A 20,801-nucleotide genomic window follows, 5' to 3' on the forward strand; every position below is an offset into this window, starting at 1 on the left:
AAGTGTGTGAGATCAAATCAGGAAAAGAACCATTCTCATTGAACAGTCCTGGCAACACAGGTGTCCAGAAGAAGAGCAATCCAAATTGATGGGATTTGACCTATAAAAAACCTTGATGTATAAAAATGGCTAAAGATGTAGTGCAGGGATGTCAAATTTGTGACGACATGTTGTCATCGCATGACATATTGCAACTTTTTTACCCTTCACTTAACTGGGGGTGGGGGTGGCCAGTGGATGATGCATCCAACTTGTGGGCCGCGAGTTTGACATCCCTGATGTAGTGAATAAAGTGTTGTCTTAGAAACCAGTAGATCGTGAATTCTAGTCCTGTCCTGGCCATGAAAGCCAGATGGGTGGCCTTGGGCAAGTCACTTACTTTCAGCCCAAAACACCTCGTAAGGTTGTTGCTGTGGGGAAAATAGGAGGAGAAAAGAGTATGAAGTGTGTTTATCACCTTGAGTTACATTTATAAAGGAGAGACAAATAATAATAAATAATAAGCATCAACTTCCTCAGCCAAACAGATCTGTAGCTTGGAGCTCTGTTAGATCTCTGCTTTCCAGTGTGTGGAGGATTGGCTGCTGTGAGTGGCTGCTGACTTGAAGATTTGTTCCAGGCTCCCTGCTTTGCAAGGTCCTAGGATGATTCAGGGGTGACTGGGGATTGGCAGGCAAAGCTGCCAGCTGTGCTGATGACAGTGTGAAAACATAGATTGGCTCATTTGCCATGCAAAACTTATCACAGGGGAATGTAATTTATTCCTTTAAAAAAAAAGTTAGAAATGACCATCTGAGCTGTAATTTTCCTGCCTGCATAATCACCATCATCCCCAAAATGAGTTTTCAATAGCTACTGAATACCAGTTGACGTTCATGCAGGATTTAGAACTTTGTTCTCTCTTACTTGTGATACCAGCTTGATTTCATTTCCTCCATGTAATATTTCAAGAAACACTGCAGCCTTATTCCTTCTGGAGTACAGTGGATCTTCAAAGGAGAAGCTGATTTACCTGCAGTCAGAAAAATGTTGTTTATAATCAGTTTTAAATTCTAAGGTCTAACCCCAGGGGTGTCAAACTCACAGTGTCACATGACATATCGGGACTTTTTCCCCCTTTACTAAACTGGGTGTGGGCGTGGCCAGTGCATGACGCATCTGGCCTGCTAACCAGGAGTTTGACAGCCCTGGTTTAACCTCTTAAATAATAACAGCAGTTTCTTAATACAGTGGATATCATGCTCGAAATTCACATTTTGAACCCATAAACACTTGTGCTGAAAGTTTTCCATAAAATATGCAACACCTTAAAACTGTAGTACAAGAGTCTTTTGTTACATGTAAACATAAATGACATTTATTTCAAAAGTTGTTACTGGCCTTTGCTGATCAATTTTTTAAAAAAAAAATCTGTCCAATGCCCTCTCTTCAAATTACAAAGTATTATCTCCATTATCAAAATGTACTCATTAAGAACATTTACTACGTAATGATGATAAATGTCAAAAATAAGAAAATATTATTACCATCTTCTGATAGGCCTTGTTTATTCTTATAAAGTACCGGTAAATGCCAATTTAGACATATATTTCTATTTAAGGGTGTGATACCAAATTTAAAATGATTTTGTATTGAATCATTGACTAAGAATGTGGTAGTGCCTGATAAATTATTATTTACAGATATAACAAACTGAATTGTCCTAAGCTTACTTCAATAAATGAAGCAAAACCTAACAGATGGAAAAATATTTTACTCCTGCTAGAGAGTAGCACCTTGCTGATTCTGTGTCACCTCTGACCAGTAGTGGGATTCAAATTATTTTACTACCAGTTCTTTGGGTGTGGCTTGGTGGGTGTGGCAGAGAAAGGATACTGTAAAATCTGCAGTCAGAGGTGGTATTTGCTGGTTCTCCAAACTACTCAAAATTTCCGCTACCAGTTCTCCAGAACTGGTTAGAACCTGCTGAATACCCACCTCTGCCTCAGACCCAGAATTGCATCCTTTTAGGACTTGGATTCTAATCAAATTCTAGCTACTTAGATGATATGTAAGATTCTCTATGTAAACACTCTAAGATTTTATAGTTATTTCCTAAAACCTGGAAATACAGAATAACAGAAATACAGAGCTGGATCTTGGAGGTCTTATAGTCCAACCCCCAACCATGTACCATTTCAGACAAATGGTTGTCCAATCTGTTCTTAAAAACCTCCAGTATTGGAGGGCCCATAACTTCTGGAGGCAAGTTATTCCACAGATTAATTGTTCTAACTGTCAGAAAATTTCTCCTTGGCTCTAGGTTGCTTCTGTCCTATAGAGTGATCTTCAAATACCACTTTTTAGCAATTCAGAAGGCCATCAGACTTGGCCTTTTACCCAGGTGCTAGGATAGTATGAGGATACCTGAAGCTGGTGGTGAGGTAGCCTAAGGAGATGATGGGTGCCAGGTTTTTATTTTTTTATTTTATAGTTTATGGTAAAGGTAAAGGTGTCCCTGCTAATTTGACTCTGTTAGTCATTGCCAACTATAGGGGATGGAGCTCATTTCCCTTTTAAGGCCATTGACCCAGTGCGGTCTGAAGACATTTCTGTGGTCATGTGACCAGCATGATGTCACAGAGCACTCTTAACTTCCTACCAAAGTGGAACCTATTTACCTACTTGCATTTGCATGCTTTCGAACTGCTAGGCAGGACAGGAGATCACCCTCTTGTGTGGCACTCGGGTCTCGAACCTGGGCTGCCAGCTTGCTGGCAGACAAGCTCAGCTTCTTAACCACTAAGCCACCACATCACTTACTTTATGATTTTATAGTTATTCATTTTATTGTTGTGAGCTACCCAGAGTTGTGCTTCATCTTAAAGGTAAATCATACAAATCTAAATAAAACAAATAAAAGTGACATTTACTCACCACTGATTCTACTCAATCCCTGGATAATATCATCATATACTGAGGAGAAGAGGAGAAACAATAACCAATCAGCATAGAACAGACTGCTATGTGGTATTCATAGGAGAAAACATTAAGGTAAACATCAAAAATACAGTAAGAGTTATTTCAGAAAACCTTACAGTTTGTATCTCTTCCTTTTGCATTTTCCTGTTGTAGTCCTCATAGAAGTAAAACACATAGATAAGCCTAATGAGACCAAGTTAAGCTTTGCCTCTGGTATGTCGTGTCCAGTGGTGGGTTTCTAAATTTTTTCCTACTGGTTCTGAGAATACGCTTCCTCAGAGGTGGTATTTGCCGGTTCTCCGGACTAGTTAAAATTTCCATAACTGGTGTACCAGAACTGGTCCAAATCGGCTGAATACCACCTCTGGTCATGTCTCATTGGTGATTTTGATAAATCTCATTCATCCTTTGCTGCCTTGCCAACCAATAGTGTTTTTACACATGGGTATACATTTAAAGTGGCAGCAAAACGGAGGATCCTAAGAGGAGGAGATGGTAGCAGTTGGATCAACTGCTGAAGGAACACAACATCTGGAAGCCAATGATCAAGGACACAAGTAAAACCCTCTTTGGAGGATCACTAACTGGACATGGTCAGAGAACAATACAAGGCAATTGCTGCCTCAGAGAACAAAGGCCTAAACTGACTTATGCTCAGGAGCATAGTCTGCTCTAAAAATAAACACTTCTGAGGGGCATCTTTTTTTTAATAGTCTGAATTTATAAAGCTGACAGTACAACCTGGACAACAGCTGCAAGTGTCAGCATTCCAAATAACAATCTCTAAATTAAAAGACTCTGAGACTCTCATCTTCTCAAAAATCCATGTTATTAGAGATGCCATATTGGCACATCTGAGGGAAACCCGAAACTGAGATTTCTGGGTTTTCCCTAGCCCAAGGAGAATCTAAAATCCAACCCCTGCACCCAATAGGTCATCACATGGGCCAATCATTACTTAATTCCAACTGGAGACTATCCCCAGCCCCTCCCTTCCAGGTGCAGAGTAGCAGGTCCTTGACTTTCTGAGAAAGGAATATTGCTATGGCTACTCTTCCGCTGCTCCTTGAAATCCCCCTCCCAAATTCCTAGGCACTGAATGTGGCAGCCCAGAAGCCTCAAAGAAAAATGGTTTCCAAGCTGACAGCAAGTTTTAATTCCTATTGCTAATACTGCTGCTGTTTTCATTAAGTAGGAAGTATATTTGCCCAAACAACAGCAGGGCACTTAGTCTCAAAAAGAATAGAACTGCCATTTAGAAACACAGGAAGAGTTTGGAAATAAGTAGAGCTTTCCGATGGACATTTTTTTCTATTTCTGGATATCAATATCTCAAAGGTCAATAACGACAAAGATGTGTTCACATGGCCTATTCATTATTTGGCATCCTGGGACATTTGTTATAATTCTCTATCCTTTTTTTTCTTCTTCTAAAGAATAACTCATTTCCCCCATCCTGTTTTTCTCCAACATTTGCCACTGTGCAAAGAATCACAGGGCTAGAACCTCACTGGGTAGCATAAGATATGGTACCCTCAGGAGAATTGAGATGTCAACAAGAGAAGGGGGAGATTGGCATTTGTGATTGACCTCCCAGCCAACTCATGGATGAGTAAACTTCTTTTGTGGCTGGGAACCTATCAGGAGTCAGAGTGAAGCACTCTGGAATGGCAAAGGTCAAATAGCTTATCCTTCCACAGACATTCCTCTTTCCAGAAAGGGTTGCTATGGTGGATATTAGGTTGTAATTGTCCTGTAGAACAAACCGAGGCTGCTGCTAAGGTTTCTTAACTAATCCAGCTCCCATATTCCCATGCCATATGTTGTCCAATAAACCACTCTATATTTCATGAACCATCTGGTTCACACAATAATGTGAGACAATGACTGAGTCTCTTCAATTCATGAATTACAAATAACTTGCTTAATTTTTAACTTAGAGTATCTTAGTTTAGGTGTATCAGCAGATACCACATGAATGCTACTCTGAGATATTGTAAATATTTCCATGAGGTTGTCTCAAGTGACAGCAGGAAGTTACAGACCCCAACATATCTGAAAGATGCCAAGCTTTTCTAAAAACTTGTATTTTAAATGTAAAGGCATCAGAAAACAGGCTCTGAATCTTGTGAGGTGCCCATACAAGAACAACCACAACAGATGGAGAGCTATGGTGCCATGTTACAAGACAATTGTGGAGAATTTGGAATCACCAAATAAGTTCTTCTTCTTCATCCCTTCTCAGTTGTGGAAATTGCCAAGGGGGTTGTGGGTAATTGCAATATTAGGCATATGGGTGCATGAATGTCAGCAATTGTATGTAGTTCTAAGTAGTAGGAGCCAACATATAAACCATGGTGATGGCAATGTTGAACCAGGTTCTACTGGGTTTCTGACTTCTGCTGTGCTTGGTAAATTTCCTTTCTCTGTCCCAAGTCAAAAATCCAAAGGCTGCCACTTTCGTTTTTAAAGGAAAGAACCATTCTTGATGGTTTGAGGGAAAGTTCTATAGGGCCATGAGAAATATTTCGTAAGACCTGTCTACACCAGATGCAGCATAGAGGAATATTCACATTGCATAATTTAAGAGAAGGGAAAATACTACTTCATTCCTATAATCTTCAGTTTTAGGATTTTCCATGCCAATCAGTATGGCCACTGGAAAGACACTTGTGGCAGTGGCATTCAAAATATCTGGAAGGCAATCAGATATCATCTTCTAGTCAACTGTAGCTAAATGAAACTCTTTCTCATGCTTCGGGATAAATGATGAATCATTACCTTTCCCTGATATGTCAAGTTCAGAAATATCCTGGCCTCTGTCATCTGACAGTGTTGCCTTATATTCACCTTGGTCCTTTTTGGACAGCTAGGGGGAAAAACATGGTAACATTATTATGACATGAAATTTAATGAAAACCATTTACAGTCAAGCTACATTTCCTCTATCAGAAAGCAAATTTCGTTTGAATTTTGCCTGAGCAGAAGTGACATGAGTAGATTCCCAATGTGGGCCTAGCAAGTTGAGGCAATTATTTAACACCTTTCGTTTAAAATGAACTAAGCTGACTATCATACTTCTTAATTCAGAAGGCATCCTAAATGAGCATAATTTATATAAATCATAAATGACTTGATAAAGTTCAGGGGTTTACTCATTTTGACAGAAAGGCAATCAGGTATTAAATGCTGATACAGAAGCACTTCTGAACATGTCTTCTCATTTTCTGTTTACATCCATTATTATCCATTTTCATCTAAAACAGAAGAAATTATCTAGCAATTGCCACCTTTTAAATGAAGTAGAGAAAGCATCCATGTCAGCATAGTCATTTGGAAGCCTTGAAGTCAACAATAAATTTCATTTATAATTCAGTCAAAACTTTTAGCCCAGTGATTTAAGTTCTGGACTTGAATATAAATTTTATTTTCCCAGAGAAAGCAATTGATAATATATGTGACTTTGATTAGATCACATCAGTAATTAGGACTGATCTGAGAATGCATGAAGAGCAAGTTTCTATCTTCCTTACTTCTTTCCTTCCTTCCTTCCTTCCTTCCTTCCTTCCTTCCTTCCTTCCTTCCTTCCTTCCTTCCTTCCCTCTTTCCTTCCCAAAATGTTAAATGTTTCAAATGAGGTCATTAAAGCAGGAGCTACAATGTCTTGCAATCAAAAGAAACTGCATATATTAAACAAAAAATAGAAATCTAAAAGTTTGGGCAATCTGCTAAATAGGGTACAGATCTTATTTTGTTACATTAGCTACACCTTTTTGATAATAAGGAAACTAGAAGTCAATAAAGGTATAATTGTAAAAATTGACTAAAGTTAAAAGGAAATCATAAAGCAAATAGAACTGCCTATGTACCACTGAAGAAAGAGTACCGCAAAAACAAAGCTAAAGAGCAAGTAAGCCCAGAGACATATTTCCAGAGAGTTGAAAGAGGTGTCATTGAGCTCTTTTGCCTCTTTTAAATAGGTTTTCGGAATGTTTGTTGTTTCAAAGGGGCAGGCAAACATTTTGACACAATTAAAATGTGGTTCTCCAAGTCTGGTTGTGGCTTTTATAGTTAAGTACATCGTTGTTACTAAAACTTTGGTAAATCCATCACATTCTCTGTCTTTACTGAGGGCAACATTTTTATCCACAGGTAGAATGGGAGGCTGTCCATGGTTTTACGTATCTGTCTCCATAAAATCATAACATCATGGGGCTGGGAGAGACCTTGGGAGCCTTTAAGTCTAACCTCCTGCCCAAGGCAGAAGTTCTTATACATCCGGGACAAATGGTTGTCCAAGTTTTTTTTCTTGAAAACCTCCAGTGATGGAGCACCTACAACTCCAGGAGACGAGCTCTTCCATTTATTAATCTTTCTCACTGTCAGGAAATTCTTCCTTAGTTTCGGATTGGATCTCCCACTGCTGAGCTTCCCCATCCTTAAAGCCTTCTTGTCCTGCCCTCAGGTGCTACAGAGAATAAATCAATCCCTTCTTCCCTGTGACAATCCATCAAGTATTGAAAGACTGCTGTCAGGTCTCCGCTGAGCCTTCTCTTGATTAGGCTAAATAGTCCAAGTTCCCTTTAGCAATTTAGCTTCCAAATCCTTTATTCTCTTTGTAACTCTTTTCAGAACACTTTCTAGGGCCTCAACATCATTTTTGTATCGCGGCAACCATAACTAGATGCAGTATTCCAAGTGTGCCTTCACCAGTGCATTATAGAACAGTGCTGTCACTTCCCGAGATCTTGATAATATTCTCTGTTGATGCAGCCTAGGACTGCAGTGACTTTTTTGGCAGATGCAACGCACTGTTGGCTCATCCTCAAAGTCTTCAATATGAAGGCTATTTACTTATTAACACAATATTTGTATTAATAACTGAAAAGGTTTTTGTGTAAGCTGGCTGACATTTGTTTAAAAATATAACCTGCACCTCAGTGGTGGGATTCAAAAAATGTTACTGCCGGTTCTGTGGTTTAGTGGGCGTGGCAGGGGAAGGATACTGTAAAATCTCCAGTCAGAGGTGGTATTTGCCGGTTCTCTGAACTACTCAATATTTCCTCTATCAGTTCTCCAGAACTGGTCAGAACCTACTGAATACCCACCTCTGCTGCACATGCCATGGCACAGGAAGAGGAAGTACTGAACATTAGCAAGAATGGAACTTTTACTTTTACACTTTCAGACTATCCAGGAAACGCTATGGTGTTGAGGTACCCAGCGGTAAAATTCGGTCCATTGTATTCATACCTTTGGAATAGTCAGGCAGCAAACACCTTTTTGAAAATCAGGTGGCTCTTTGACATTCACCCCAGCTCCATCTCGGTACCACTGCATAAAAGTCTCCTTCTTGGTATTTGCGACCTGAATAAGGACAACAGTAAACACAATGAAAAATCCCATCCCAAGAGCCAGATGCCATAGTTAGTTCTCTGAGGCCTGTTGTGGCCTTGGTAAGTCAAAAGAAAGCCTACATTATTTTCCCCATTTTGACTTCTGGTAGAAGGGAAAGGAAATCTGTGTAGCGGTGAATAAAGACACTATTTTTATATTCAAAATTGAATTTTTGCTCAGTTGTGTAGGTGTGTGCGGGATTGCTCCTCTCCAAAAACAACAGCAAACTTCAGAAACTGTGCAGCCAGGTTGTGAGATGTGTTCTATGTAGTCTTTATTTTAAAAATACAATATTCCTGTATCTCTGCATAAATGAGCCTGCAGCTAGCAGACTTTAAAAAAAAAAAGAATGTTTGAATCAGCAGGTGAGTTCCTGCTTCTCCCCTATTACAGTGCTGTTTTGTGGCTTGTCGTAGTACCACAAATAGTAGGATACAAGTGGTCTTTAAAGGATCACCTGTTTGTCTCTATAGAAAGTTACCATCCACCCCTCTCCTAGAAGAATGAAATATTTTGAGAAATATTAAAGGTAGAATACTATATTTCCCTGGATGAGAAATGGAGAAATATGCTCTTGGAAAGCAGCCCCCACCTTCCTTAATACCCCACAGCAGATGTCAGCACTTAAGAGATAAAGAGATAGCTAGCTCTATTCATAAGCAAATTCCCTGCAGCAAAGTCTGAATAAAGATAGGATTAGGATAGGATAGGATAAGTATCTAAGTTAATCAAATAAGGTCCCTTTCAAAAGTTATAAAGTATTTTAGTGTGTATATATGTATGCATTTGTGTATATGTGTGCATGTGTTTATGCATACTTTTAAGAGATATTTAGCATTAAAGATAGGCAGAATTAATACTTTGGTGCTGCAATGCGGAATTTATTTATTTATTTATTTATTTTACATTATTCTGTAGTACTTCATGGGATTTACTCAGAGATAATATATACGTGATTATACTGCAAATACGCTTACGTTTGATTAGCATAAGCAGGAGTTCATTTGTTTTAGTGTGTTAGCTTGTTTTGTTGTTTCTCCAAATTACAAAATGCTTCATAAATAGGGAGCATACCTTTGTTTTAAATTCATACTCTAGTTGCAATAAATGACATCTGTGCCCCTTTGGAAAGCAATTTTGTTAAAATGCATCCAAAAATAATTGCTCACCTTACACAGCAGCAGGACTTCACATTCATCAGTAACTTCCCAGTGCAAATACTCCTCAAAATGAGGACCTAAAAGAAGGAGGAATAAAAAGGTAGATATGTCATATTCAGATCCTCAGAGAATTAATAAATACGGCAGGAAAAATACAACTGGAAAGAGATTGCTCATTAAGTGAAGAGACCTAGTTTGTCCTTCCAGTCCTTGAATAAATGGTCACGTAAGGAAAGCTACTTATGAAATGAAAGATATCCTTAAATTTGGGAGTAGAGAAAGTTTGTAGGGCTGGTCCAGTTCTTCAACAGAAACAAATAAGTGTTTGAGAAATGCTAGTTTTCTATAAAGACTTAGGCAGAATGTAGCCGGGGTCATTATTCCATTTTCAAAATGAAGATGTTAAAATTACAATCCCACAACCAAATTACAATCCCACAACTTTCTCTATTGAGGAGAAAGCCATCATATGTTGAATACTGATTTATCAATTTTAAAAGCTCCTATGGCTATAAAGGCACTACAGCTCCAAAAAATTTTTAAGAAAACAGCTCAGTATAGGAATGTTGGCCTTCTTTCCTATCTTACTAAACATATTCTAAGCTCACCCAAAGTTAGCTCTGAATGATGAACTGAGGAGATGTTGAATTCTCCTTTGTATGCCCCAGAAAGTCCCTCTGGCAGAATCCAAAGGATCTGAATTCACTGTCTTATTTTTCTCTGGATTTGCAGTGCATACATTATTGCAGCTGGGTGTATGAAAATGTTACGCGCCAGAAACCCTGTGAAACTTTCCAGAGATTCTGTTAAGGAAGAAACAGAACTACTGGAACAACGTATCTGAGAGCTCTTGGGAAATAAAAGACACTCCCTATTATTGACATAACAACAGAAGAAAATATGTGCAGATGGATGTTCAGGGGAGGCTTTGGAACGGGAATAAAATAAAGCAATGAGCAAACTCTGAGGTTCCAGGTTCATATGGAATCACAGAAGCTATCTTTAAACATTGGAATGATAATAGCTTGTAATGTTTTGCGTGAAAAGGCAGGGCAATTAGTGAACACAGGACTAGAAAATAATTATAGGCGTAAATTGTAAAGCTTAAGGAAACCAGAAAAAGGTCTATTTTGGTTCCATCCAGCAGTTTCTTCATATTACTCAAAGGCCAAAGACAATCCTCATTCTGGGTAGCGGTGGGTGGGGTGAAATGCACAGTCTTACATTAAATTGTGGTTATTTAATAATTATTTTTATAAAAGTTAGTTAGAACAATTAACCAGTAGAACAACTTGCCTCCAAACATTGTGAATTCGCCAACACTGGAAGTTTTAAAGAAGAGATTGGACAACGATTTGTCTGAAATGGTATAGAGTTTCCTGCCTGAGCAGAGGGTTGGACTAGAAGACCTCTAAAGTCCCTTCCAACTCTGTTATTCTATTCTATTCTATTCTATTCTATTCTATTCTATTCTATTCTATAGTATCTGTGAATAAAATGTTGGCTTTTCAAACATAAGGAAGGAAAGGAGGGAGGGAGGGAAGAAGGAAGGAAGGAAGGAAGGAAGGAAGGAAGGAAGGAAGGAAGGAAGGAAGGAAGGAAGGAAATTTCTAAAATATAGGAGAATTAAATGCTTGTGAGACAAATAAACAAAAAGACAGAGTGCCAAATGTTATTTTTTCCTGCACTTTAAAAACATTGACTTGGAGTTATATTTTCTGTATTCTGCATGAAACTCCTATATTACTTTTTAGTTTTGCCTTCCAAAAAAAGAGTTTGGGAGCAAATCATAATCCAATGTTATTACCATTAAACTGCTTGCCTTATGGTAACAATGGCAAATGCTTCGGGTGAAGCAGGAGAATACTGAATGTATTTACTATAGTATGGACATATGTTAGACATTAATCATAAAGAACATAAAATTGACAAAAGAATATAATCCAACCACATTAAATGTGGCCATTACCGTTTTCTTTTGTAGACCCAATTGTGCAAAGCATTGATTACTATAAAGTGTTCCGTAAACCTCCCTAATCCCAGCCTGAATTAAGGCTATGCATTGTTTTTACAGAATGTTCCTGCCATCAAAGAAAGGAAGAAAGAAAGAAAGAAAGAAAGAAAGAAAGAAAGAAAGAAAGAAAGAAAGAAAGAAAGAAAGAAAGAAAGAAAGAAAGAAAGAAAGAAAGAAAGACTGATCTCATTTTAATGTCAACTAAAAAGATACTTCTTTGGTCTTTTTAGCTGCCAGAGAAAGGGACTGGGGGGAAACAAGGCATTCTTGAAATGCCTAGATATCAACTCAACAGCCCAAAGTTGTCGGAGCATAAGAAGGTTATTGGAGAACATGATAGATGACTTTTGGAGACTGATGTGTCCTATCAGAGAAGTCACATCCAGGGGGTAGGGGAAAGACCAGGGTCAAGGGGGAAATGTATGATGTGATATAGTACCGGCTGTACCCAGCAACGCACCAACATGGCAAGTTCCAATAAACCAATTTATTTTTTCTGAGATATAGCTAGAGACTTTTGCTTTGAATGAGGGGGATTTGTTGACATTTACCTTGTTTCCTTAGGAATTCTTTTCTCTGCAATTGGGCCTCAGCCAAAATAGCCTTAAAAGCTAAAAAAAAGGACAGAAGAGGTGGAATAAATGTATCCATCAGATATTCCAAAAGACAGAAAACTTATCATATACAGACCAGGTCAAAAAATTTAGGCGACTTACCATCACCAATCAGAACCAAAGAGGATTGGCCCTTGGCTTTCCCATCTTGAAGCTGAACCGTGTAGGTACCTTCATTTTCAAGAGTAAAGTGGTCCATAACCATCTCAATAGTGCCCGTTGTATGATCGCACTTAATCTTATGTGTCTGGAAATTAGAGAGATCAAAGGTCATCTCAGGTATAGGATGGCTACAGCCTAGAATTGTCTCAGAATGAAACAGGCTGGCAGAGTGACTGAAATCTTGGAGACAAAATTAAGTCAGTGGGAATTATAACTATATTACCTTAATCTCTATTAAGGAGTAGACAGAGTTTAAGAGGCTGCGTTTATTTATTTATTTATTTCATTCGTCAAACAAAAATTACAAATTTGAACAAGGAAAATGAGAACATTGAAAGGCAACAGGGACAATAGGCACATTAGTGCACTGATGCACATCCCCTTAGGGACCTCTTAAATATGAAGAGAGATCCACAGAAGTTAAAAATGGTTGCATCCTATGGATCAATCTATGGATCTGTCCACACTATTTGCCACTTCTATAAAAACAGGGATTGTCCACCCCCACCCCCATTCTCTCTCTCTCTCTCTCAAAAAAAAAAACCAACAGATTTACTTATCAGGTTTTCCCCTTCACCATCTCTACCCACTCCTTTCTTAGACAGTATGAGAATGGCTATTGCAATTTTACAGTGCCCCAGGCTCCATTTTAGATACTTGCACAGCAGGGAACTGATTTATGCATATGCTGTATGGCTTTTGTTTAATCTTATGTATGTGAAAAACAATCATAGCTATGTTAGTCCACAGGGGATGAAATCCATGACTAGATTAAGGCCACATAAAATTGTTCCCAGGAAGGGCATAAAAAAAAATCTGTCAGGAATCCTGCTGGGAACAAATGTCAATTTCTTTCCTCTAGTGAATTGCTAATAGGATGAATACTACCCTAATCAAAAGTGAATATTCAGATGAGTCTGTAGGATGGAAGCAGCATATAGTGCTTGGGCCAAATCTGCTTTCAATAAAGAGTAAAAGCAGAGAATCCTACCAAACTCCCAGAAAAGCTATTCTGTCCATAAATTGATATAGAAAAGAGAAATATTAACCAGGAATGTTTATTGGGAAAAGACACAAAGTCAAAATGGTGGATGCAACCAAGTAACGAAAGATCCAGTCCCCTTTTAACAGACCCTGAAATATTCTTTAATGAAAATAAGGACTAGGGGTGACATAATAGCAGTGTTCTGATATCTCAGGGGTTGCCACAAAGAAGAGAGAGTTAAGCTATTCTCCAAAGCACCTGAGGGCATGACAAGAAGCAATGGGTGGAAACTAATCAAGGAGAGAAGCAACCTAGAACTTTCCTGACAGTTAGGACAATTAACCAGTGGCAGGGTGGGGCTACATTGCTGGGTCACACTCACAGTTATGGAAACTTTGACCTAGGACAGGGGCCTCCAGATTTGGCAACTTTAAGACTTGCTGGGGAATTCTGGGAGTTAAGTTGCCAAGTTTGGACACCCCTGCTCTATGGGAGCCTCTAACCTTAACTGTAATCTTTCTGCACTGGGATTAGGAAAGTTTGGGCCACTAGTTATGGTTGAGTTATAATTCCCAATAGGCCTTGCTGGATGTGCCAATGAAATAGAATGCTGGGAGGTGTAGTTCAACAAATTATGGTTCTCCATCTTAGCCAAAAAGAAACAGACAATTTATTGTTCAGGTAATGTTTGCATATAGTACTTCTATTTTATAGCCACAGTTCAAGAGATGGAAACTACTAACTAGAGATATTAATAACATTCATCTTCTTTTAATGATACTATATATATATATATATCAAAGGAAAAGCAAAATAAATGTGTTTCACTTAGAATCTTGTTGAAAAGTATTGATTTGGTCCAATGGCAAAAAGAAAACTGTATTCTTAATCTAAAATAATCAGGAACTATCTGCAGGATACAGTATCCACAGCTTACTACTGTTCATTTAACAGTGGTTCAAAGTTACAATAGCCTTGGAAAAAGTGAGTTATGTCCTATACTTGCTCTAACAATTGTCATAGCACCCCTATGGTCATGTGACTGCAATTCGGGCATTGGCAACCAGTTGGCATTTACTATCAGTTGCAACCTCCTGCAATCACATAATCATAGGTTGTAACCAATACGAAGCTGGATTCGCTTAACAGCCATGTGATTTGCTTAACAAGTGATTTGCTTAATGACTGCTGCAAAAATTGTCATAAAATTGGGTCCAGCATAATTTATGAACCCAGTGGCTTATTATGGAAAGTCTGCATGTAAGATGGAGACTACCTGTAAGGTGACCAATAGTCCTCTTTTAGGGAGGACAGTCCTTCTTTTGTAAGTTCTGTCCTCTCTCGAAAAGTATCCTCCTACATGTCCTCCTTTTTGATATTTGAAGGCTAATCTGTAAATCTCCCTATTTGATATTTCTGATCCGTTATGAGTGATGTGATGTATTTGTATTTGACATGACGATTCGTCAAGGCTCGGTACAGTGCGGCAAGATGCGATTATGAGACGCATGTGCTCCACACAGGAGAATTTTTTTTGAGAGAGTGCGCCGCGCGCAAGTGGCTTTGTTTTTTTTCTTCAATTTATTTGTGTCCTCCTCATTGTAAAAAAGTTGGTCACCTTACTACCTGCAAAGAATCAAGTTCCTGACCATGGCCATTGTATAGTAAGATGAAATTAAATGGTTTTACAGCAGCCATAAATACATATGTGAATTTTCTACAAAAAAATATGATTAATCTCCAAATGCAAATGTCTCCGTATGGTGTGCTAATTGGAGAGGTTAAAATAATATACGGTACTTTGAAAATAAAAGCAGTGGCTCCAATGCCAAAGCTTTTGTAGCATTGCAAAAAAATACAGAGGTTAGAAAAGAAGGGAGAAATTAAAGAGTTTATTCGCACTGGAAATGCAAGCAACAAAAATCAACCATTACTGTCAGTCAGGATTAGGACTCCACTAAGGGTATGAAAAATAAGCAAGTTACAATTTTCTAATGCAGAATGTTTCTTGTTTAGACCTGTCTCCATATAATAGAACAGTGAAATGAAATGAAAGGATGTTTCATGAGACCTAAAAAGCTTTTCATATAACTAGCATTATAAAACCTCTTCTGTGAAGAAAGGGAGGAAAATGTATGTGCATTTTAAAATGTCTTGGTGCTACTAAGACCACTACTATTTGTACATTTAATTCCAGGAGTTGAAATGGAAGGGAAGGGAAATTTTTCGTTAAATTGTGGTAGGAAGAGGAGTTTTTTTAATGCTGCCATTTAAAACATTTTAATGTGTAATTGTCTTTTTAAAAAATATGTGGAGGTTGTTCAGTTATAATGTCACAATATATATACACACAATAAAATATTGCATTCTTTCATGTCTGAATAGAACAACTACTCCCAAGTTTGCTTTATATCATCCAAATGATATAAATATACTTACATCACTATTGGAAATTTCACTATCATTGATTATAAATCGATAGGTGGCCTCAGGTGAAAGGCTCTCAGTCTGAATCCAGAAACGCACTTCTCCTTTGTCTAAAATCTCATAGGCTAATTCAGACTTCAAAGGAATAGCTGGAAGAAAACAGCATATATAAAGCAACTCTGTGAAGACCTATCCAAGTGCCAGTAGAATGGTGCTTCTAAAAATCTTAATCAATGCACAATAAAAATACAATGAAAACTTTAGAACTTTTCTAATATATTTTCACAGGTGTGCTGAGTCTTTTGTGCTCTCTGAGTGTGGTGGTTTTCTTGCAGACATTTCATTACCCAACTAGGTAACATCATCATTGATGATGTTCATCCTCATCTCTACACTCATGATGTTATCTAGTTACATATGCAAGAAAATAACCAAGCTCAAAGAGCACCAAGGACTCCACAGTTCAACCCTGAGCTATAACTATTCTCTTCTACCTGTATCACAGGTATGTATTAAAGAAATTTCTGCATGATTAAGAACACAAACTTCAGCTGCATTTATTGCACCATTTACACCTCTTAAATACATAATCCGGCAAATATTAGATATATTCCATCTGACTCCATTCATCCAAATTCATTTGCAATAGTGAAGAAGATCTCCCTTAAACAGAAGCTAATATTTGCATTTAATTAATAGAAGGATAAGCAAGCTGTTCTACCAAAAAGGTTTTATTGCTTTACTTCAATCACCGTGTACAAATGCATTACTTCAGGGACTACACATTAGATTCAGGCCTCCTACTTACTCGGATTCTTGATTTCGCGGCTTAGCATCATCAAACGTCCAAGCTCTGAAATGAAGAGCAAATTTTAATCTATTGTTTTAATATATGTTGTTCATCAAACTAAACATTAGTAAAAAAAAAAAATGTATGAGCCCACACAATACCAAGAAACTTTAGCTGAATAAAGGAACATGTCTAAAAATTCAAGTCTTGAAAAACAGAAGATAAGAAGAGGCAAAGTTTGGATTCTGATATCATGACAAACCACCCTATGGTGGGATCAAACCTTGATCATAAACTATTTTGTGATAGAATCAAGCTTAGCTGCAAACCTTGTATATAACCATCCCATGCCTTCCCTTTGGATAAAACCTGAAGAAATACTATCTTTACGGATTCATTTTAGTTGTATCATCCAACCACCAAATGCTTAATTTTAATCATGGTCTAACAGAAACAAACTACCCTTCAACCTCTGCTTTCAAAACTGGATTATTAAAGCAACTATAATTGATGCTGGCTATAGCTCAAATAATGAAGCAATAATTTATTGAACTTCTTACTGCTCCACTAAAAAGCAAGGAAAATACAATAGTCCAGGAAATGAAGACTCATTCTCATACTAAATCATAGTTTATCATAATAGTCAAAGGCAACATAAGAGTTTAAAAATAATGATTTTAATTATAAAGAAATGCACTAAACTGAAAATGTGAGGTAAAATATCCACAGGTTCAGTAATGTTATCTGCCAACATAATTCCATAGAGTATCATTTTTTAAAAGGGGGTCTCATTTCATCAAACGCATGAAATCTGGTGGAGAGAATTTTTTTTTTTTTTTTTTAGTATATGTAGTAACTGTCAGTAAGCTCTCACAAAAATTGTGCAAAGCACTGGAGACCAGGATTAACTTGACTTAACATATTAAAATTGCTAATAAAGTCTTGGGAAATGGAAGTAATTGCAGGGTCTGCCAATTTTCAAATAACAAAGAAATGACAAAATTAACTAGTGAAACATTGAAGAAATGCGCAAATGTTTTGCTCTCATTTCTATCTTTATTAAAAGCAAGCCAGCCCATTTAAAAGTTTTACTCATCTATAGAAACAGAGAGATATTACTCCCTATGAGATACAAAAGTTAGTAAAGGTTGGCTTTGAATACAGTAATGTCTTGAAGGAATAATCCTTTAAAACTTTGTGGTTATAACAAGGAAACCCTATGGAAGACTTTGATTGTAAAATATTAATGCATATTTACAAAGCAAAAATGCCAATTCCAACAGGCTATTTATTTTATAAATAGTTTTGTTTCCTTCTAAAGAAGTATCAAATCCTTTCAGGCAAAGAAACAAGAAAATGTGGATGACAGCTTTAGTCAAATGTGCAGTTCAAGAAGAAAATACAAAATTTTGTTTTTACCTTCTTCATCCATAATGAAACTAGATGAGATCCCATCAGTATCACTAACAGCAACCGAGTAAGTTCCCAAATCATCTTTGTCAGGATTTTTAAAATAGAGTTTAGAGCTGAAATATATGTTTTTAATTTAAAAAAATAAAGTTAAATTAGTATTTTGCTAAAAGGAATCATACTTTTAAAAACAGTCATAAAGGACCTGATGAACTTACTGATCTCCAAGGGTTTCAATATTAAATTTATTGGGATCATCTATCTCTTCATAGAATTTACTCCAGGTAAAATGAGAGGCATCTGTAATTTCTTTGCAGTCAAACTCAAGATAAATATTGCCTTCTTCATCCACACCAGCACTGATCTCCTTTGTATCTACAAGATAGAATAGAATAGAATAGAACAGAATTCTTTATTGGCTAAGTGTGATTGGACACACAAGGAATTGTAGTTAAAAATATAGGCATTGTTCATTCTTCCCAAATCTGGATCCATTAAGGTCATATTGCCTTTAATTAGTCCAAATTTTCTCTTAATTGTTCCACAATCCTGCTGCAACCTGAAAGAATTCATAGACATTACAAATCAAAAAGAAAGGCAGCTTAATTTTAGAATTCTTTACAGAAAAATTAAAAAACAGAGCGTGGCACAGTAGTTAGAGTGCAGTATTGCGGGCTACTTCTGCTGACTGCTGGCTGCCAGAAATTTGGCAGATCGAATCTCACCAGGCTCAAGGTTGACTCAGCCTTCCTTCCTTCCGAGGTGGGAAAAATGAGAACCCAGATTGTTGGGAGCAATAGGCTGACTCTGTAAACTGCTTAGAGAGGGCTGTATAGCATTGTAAAGTGGTATATAAGTCCAAGTGCTATTGCTATATTAACAGAATCAAATGCCAGAGACAGGCAGAGTACAAAGAATGGTGGCATTGCTTGATTTTGTATCTGTGCAATACTCCTAAACTTGTTATCCCTGTAACAACCTCAGTGCCTGCCAAGGTTACCAGCATGCTTAACCATACCAAGTGACCTGTCATCTCATCTTCTGCATTGTTTGAAGAGATTATTGGTGCTACATAGTATAGATTTCTGCATCTTGCTATGGCTCCTCATCCTTCTGAAGGTATCATTCCCAGCAAATTCCCTGTCTTAATGTGCCCTGTGGCAAATTTGAAGGGGGAAATGGATGGTTTTGTTCTTTGAAATGAATCCACAAATCTCTTGATAAGCTGGAACAGAAGGAACTTGAGGTTAAAATAAAAGATGAATGGAAGCTTTTGAATACCATGTTTTAGATTCCTTGATCCTTGCATATTCAGCCATGTTTTAGGTAATAAATTTTGGGTAGCAGCTCTGTGTTTTCTGGAAAACTTCTCAACTTTGGGTACTCCATGGCAAGTGGTCATGTTTATGGTCTTTTCCATGGTGGGAATAGGTGTTTCTACTATATTTGGCTGTGGGAACATCTGGGCGAGAATGTGGTTCTGATCAATTTTGATATCAACCTACCAACATTTGCAAACATTAAATGGCTGGAAAAGAATGAAAGATTTTAAAAACTCAGCTTTAGGAGAAAACAAATCTGACAGAGTGAGCTCTACATTTTAGAATAAAAAATCTTATTTCTTACCAGGCTTAGCCTGTACAAGAACAGCTTCAGAAATATCAGATGCTTTCCCTATGCCAGCATCGTTCACTGGACGAACTCGAAATACGTAGCATTTGCCTTCATGTAGCTCTGTGACCTAAAAGGAGATACACAAGGAAGATGTAATAGGATACATATATGGCTGATGAAACTTAAGAGATGGTGGAAGAGTTTCCTCTGATACTATAATGGAATGTAGTGAGGAGGTAGATTCCCAGGAGGGCAGGGAGTAGGATGTCCAGGTGTTATGCATGAGAGAAAGAGGGTGAAGACAGCCTTTCCCTAATAATTCTCAGAGTACAATATATGGTAGATGCAGACAGATGATGTTCAGTTTGGCAAGATTCTGTCTATAAGTGTGGAACAGTAAAGGAATCTGCTTGGAACAATCACCACATGTCATATTTGGTTTGGGGCCTGACAGATTCCCTCCATCAAATGCATTTTTGCAAACTTGGAAATCCAAAATCTTCTCTAGCGGTTCCCTTATCTTACGCATGAAAAAGAAATTGTAACAAGAAAAAGCAAACAGAACACTGATTAACAAAGGGCTAGGAAAGCCACAGTAATGAAGGAGAAATAATGAATAGCTGGCAGTTAAATGTATTGTTTAAAAGATAACAAATAAAAAAGTCAGTTGACATTGGCTTTCATGGGCTGTATCTGTTGGACAGTGCTGTATTTCAAAGGTTTAGTGACCATGGTCTGGACCACTGATTTCCTGATGTTTCACTAGGAACTGTGTCTGGCCACGTCCACAGCAAGATGGTCTGCTATACCAGCAGCCTCTAACCTTTCTGGTTTAGCAGACGGGTGGAGGTGGTGTTAGTGGCAGTGGCAGGGGGAAAGGGAATGGTTTCAGGAGCACAACTGTGTGCTGCTTTGCATGTGTACACACGTACACTTGCCCACCAGTTCCAAATTGAGTTGCAGCCTGGCACCGGGCCATGGACTGGGGATCAGGGACCTCTGTGCTACACAAATCAGAAACCTGCCTGGATAAGGATTCAATAAGGACACAGCTACTCAGATTAATCAATTAAAACCCAGCATGTACAAAGGAAAAAAATCAGGAATCAGCACTTCAAAAATGACCAATCAGGAGTCATCACAAACAAAGGACCAGTCAGGAACCAAGACTATCAAAGTGACCAATCAGGATCGGGCACAAAGAAAGAGATAGAGGTGAGCCTTTACCAATCTGTGCCAATTCGAAAATAGCTCAGCCAAAGATCAA

The 20,801-nt window shown here is 37.8% G+C and overlaps 1 protein-coding gene across 2 annotated transcripts in view; it reads right to left on the reverse strand.

Moving 5' to 3' along the window:
• MYOM2 (myomesin 2) overlaps positions 1–20,801 on the reverse strand; it is an 82,808-nt gene that overhangs the window by 10,094 nt on the left and 51,913 nt on the right. For both annotated transcript variants that reach the window (XM_087916417.1, XM_087916422.1), the window contains exons 21-32: positions 19,547–19,661; positions 18,139–18,295; positions 17,930–18,036; positions 16,529–16,573; positions 15,733–15,869; positions 12,249–12,393; positions 12,084–12,143; positions 9,528–9,595; positions 8,215–8,328; positions 5,743–5,830; positions 2,917–2,955; positions 907–1,012 (exon numbers count right to left, since the gene is read on the reverse strand). In XM_087916417.1, the coding sequence (XP_087772543.1) occupies positions 907–1,012; positions 2,917–2,955; positions 5,743–5,830; positions 8,215–8,328; positions 9,528–9,595; positions 12,084–12,143; positions 12,249–12,393; positions 15,733–15,869; positions 16,529–16,573; positions 17,930–18,036; positions 18,139–18,295; positions 19,547–19,661 (1,181 nt within the window). The remainder of the gene's footprint in view (positions 1–906; positions 1,013–2,916; positions 2,956–5,742; positions 5,831–8,214; positions 8,329–9,527; positions 9,596–12,083; positions 12,144–12,248; positions 12,394–15,732; positions 15,870–16,528; positions 16,574–17,929; positions 18,037–18,138; positions 18,296–19,546; positions 19,662–20,801) is intronic.

This window comes from Pseudonaja textilis, chromosome 1 (assembly GCF_049901715.1).
Source record: "Pseudonaja textilis isolate UNSWEBS1 chromosome 1, rPseTex1.2, whole genome shotgun sequence".
Lineage (NCBI taxonomy): Eukaryota > Metazoa > Chordata > Lepidosauria > Squamata > Elapidae > Pseudonaja > Pseudonaja textilis.